The following is a 3,320-nucleotide window of genomic DNA, read 5'->3' on the forward strand; positions in this document are numbered from 1 at the left end:
TTAATAAATTCCATATTTTTAAGAAATAAGGAAAAGAAACAAATGATGATGATGATTTTTAAATGTAATGGCATAGTATTAAAGCATTGAGAACAAGAGTGGGAAAAAAAGGTTAAAATGCATGGTAGACATTTTGAAATTTGACACCATGACACAGACATGCATGTCTGTTTTCTTGCAGTTTGCTGGAGAAGGTCATTGTTACTTTATATACAGATTAATACTTTTTAGATCTGTTCCTTTTTCTTTATATTTCTTCCAGTTCTGTATCTGTTACTTGAAGCCTGGGAATTAGGATTATTTCATGACCATATGATACTTTTTAAAGTAGATATTGTTTGTTCTGTGAACCGATAAGAGAAGGATTAAACAAAATTTATTAACAATCATGAATCAAGCGCTTTTCAACTTTAATTAAAAAGTAGTTAAGGTATGCCACTTGACATTAGTCAAAGATTTGTAATCAGTTTACAGGACTTTGTCACACCACAGCTGTAAAAATACCTGCCATAGAAATCCATGTCCTCTCTGATACAGAATCCAGAATGGAAAAGTGGTAATCTTCGCTTTTAAATGCATTCTTAAATATCTTTTTCTATATATTTTATATATTTGGCAGGCAGGCATGGTAAATTATAAGAAATTTGTGGAGAAATGCAACAGACTTCCTAACTCTGTAGAGTATTAAACTCTTCAACCTTGTTAACTTTCCTGTTCATCTGTAATCATCAAATCATAGAATGACTTGGATTGCAAGGGACTGTAAAGACCATCCACTTCCAGTCCTCTTGACATGAGCCAGGTTGCCAACCACTAGATTGAGCTGCCCGGGAGCCCATCCAGCCTGGCCTTGAACATCTCCAAGGGCAAATTGGCCTCCATAGCTTCTCTCAGCAACCTGTTCCTGAGCCTCACCACCCTCTGAGTAAAGAATTTCTGCCTAACATTTAACTTGAGTCTCCCTTCTTTTAGTTTAAATTCCTCCTTGTCCTATCAATAATCGATTGTACTCTTCTTAAGTCATCTTGATCTGAACTGTAAATGTTTTGGTGCTTAGTTTATCCACACCATTTTGATGTTATTTTCTAAACTTTTGATGTAGTTGATATTACTGAATAATTAAGGCACAAGTTTACACTAATTCAAATTAGTTACGAAGCTTGAGTCCTTGTTTAAAAATGAAGCATTTTTTTGTTGCTAATGAGCATCCAGTATGTGTTGTAGAATGTTTCTTATCTACCAGAAGGGAAGATATAATTTTTCATGTATATAATGTAGAGTAATGTATGTAATGTAAAATAAAAGAAGACTTTGTTTTACTTGTATTACAACAGTTGAGACAAAGAAGAGAAAGAAGAAAAGTGCAAAAGGAGAAACTGAGCTGCATGTTGCTGCTAGGAGGGGAAATTTATCTTTGGTGAAAAGTCTGATATCGTCTGGAATTCCTGTAAATGAACAGGACAATGCAGGTTTGAGGACTGCTTTCCTATCAATTTGTTTTAGATGTAATTTAATATCATTTACAGTCTGTACGGTCTTACACAGTTTGTGTAATTTTAATATAGTTTTGGAGTCTCGATTTATTTTTGTGACTCTTGAAGCTGTTCAACTATAATGCTATAGAAAATAGCTTCTCTTTGTCATTGTTTCTTATTTGTTAAATAAACACAGTTGATTTGGATTTTAACTTTTTTCTTATATTTTGTTCAAATATTTCTATAACAATTTTAAATAACACATAGGAATAATTGGAATTACACGCTGGTGCTCTGTACAGCAAGAATGCTTTTATATTTGCATATGTGCTTATAAAGGTATACATACATGCACACATTCCTTATGTACAAGCATTTATATGAAACTCGTGATGGGGTGTATGATAAACTGTGGAACAGAGTGATACACTCTTGTCTTTATGGCAGCTTGAAATTAATTTTTTCTCTCTTGATGTGTGAGGCTATTGGTAAGAAAAAATTGTTCATACATGTATCAATTTAGGATTTGATTCCAAAATTCTTAGTTGGGAAAAGAGAAGGGGAAGTCATTTAATTAGTACAAGCAGTTTGTGAACCTCTGGATTTGTGTCTCAGCGCAGAGCAATGCAACCTTTCCCTCAGCAGGGACAATAATCAAGTCATTTTCCTCTATTGATGAGTAGATCACCAGACAGTGTATATAAGTTGTGATGTGTGAGACCTTACAGCCATTATTAAATTTTGTTGAATGACCAGTGCCCATGAAAGATCAGGGGGAGCTGATGCATATGCACATGAATATATATCTTTGCATGAAAACAGTCACAGTATCTTATTTTCTTGGGAGTAAGTCTAAAAATCATTTGCTTAAATTCTTTCTACTCTAATTACTTTTTTGTTTGTTTCTTGTATTATTTTTAGTAGTTTGATAGAAAAATAGAAAACATCTTCCTGGTTGATACTGGATATATTTTTCTCTGAAGTAAGCTGAATTCACGGGATATAGTTTACCTTAGTAATTCAAGATGATTCTGTTAAGATTAATCTTAAAGACTAGAAGTCCAGTGTTTATTTTACAGAAAATTTTACACCAAAATGTATAGTTGCTAGTTAGTGGTTTCTGTGGATGTTTTGAAATCAGATGCATGTTGTACATGTCATCCTGCTTTGTTTAGGTTGGACAGCAATTCATGAAGCTTCTGCTGGTGGATTTACTGAAGTGATCTCAGAATTACTGAAAGCTGGTGCTGATGTTAACAGCAGAGGTCTGGATGGTATTTTGCCCATACACGATGCTGTTTATATCAATTCTTTGGAGGTATGTTTTTCTTGTAAATTACATTACCTGAGTCTAATTTCCAGTATTGGGCCAGCAAATTAAATAGTGGTTTAAATATGTTGAGAGTGTACAGTTAATTGATATTTTCAGACCGATGTACAAATAGAAAAGTTCAGTAGCAACCTATGTTTCTCTCCCATATATTGGACTTTTTAAAAGTAATAGTGAAACGCAGAGCATTCTGAATTTGCCAGTAAACCAATAAAAACAGTGTTTTGTGTTAATATTCCTATTAAAGTAAATTAAAGCAAACAAGTTTAAGACTCAAAACATGATTTTTAAAAGCAAGTTATTATATTTAAAAACAAAGAACAGTTTTTTTTTTCAAAATTTTCAAAATGTTTCCCTGATGTGGCAAAAAATCAGTGATTAATTCTGGTAGACACACATTCTGTTTGTTTGGTTTTGTTGTTTTTTTTTTGTTTTATTTTGTTTTTAATAAAGAGACTATTAATCAGTAAGCTTTCATGACTACATCCTCCCATTGAAACCTATCAGAGTTGAAC

General features: G+C 32.8%; 1 protein-coding gene across 1 annotated transcript in view; it reads left to right on the plus strand.

The window, feature by feature from the left end:
* Nucleotides 1-3,320, plus strand: part of LOC104914975 (BCL-6 corepressor) — a 17,286-nt gene that overhangs the window by 10,719 nt on the left and 3,247 nt on the right. Inside the window, exons 6-7 of the mRNA XM_031557263.1 lie at nucleotides 1,335-1,469; nucleotides 2,651-2,793. Coding sequence (XP_031413123.1) covers nucleotides 1,335-1,469; nucleotides 2,651-2,793 — 278 coding nt within the window. The remainder of the gene's footprint in view (nucleotides 1-1,334; nucleotides 1,470-2,650; nucleotides 2,794-3,320) is intronic.

This window comes from Meleagris gallopavo, chromosome Z (assembly GCF_000146605.3).
Source record: "Meleagris gallopavo isolate NT-WF06-2002-E0010 breed Aviagen turkey brand Nicholas breeding stock chromosome Z, Turkey_5.1, whole genome shotgun sequence".
NCBI lineage: Eukaryota > Metazoa > Chordata > Aves > Galliformes > Phasianidae > Meleagris > Meleagris gallopavo.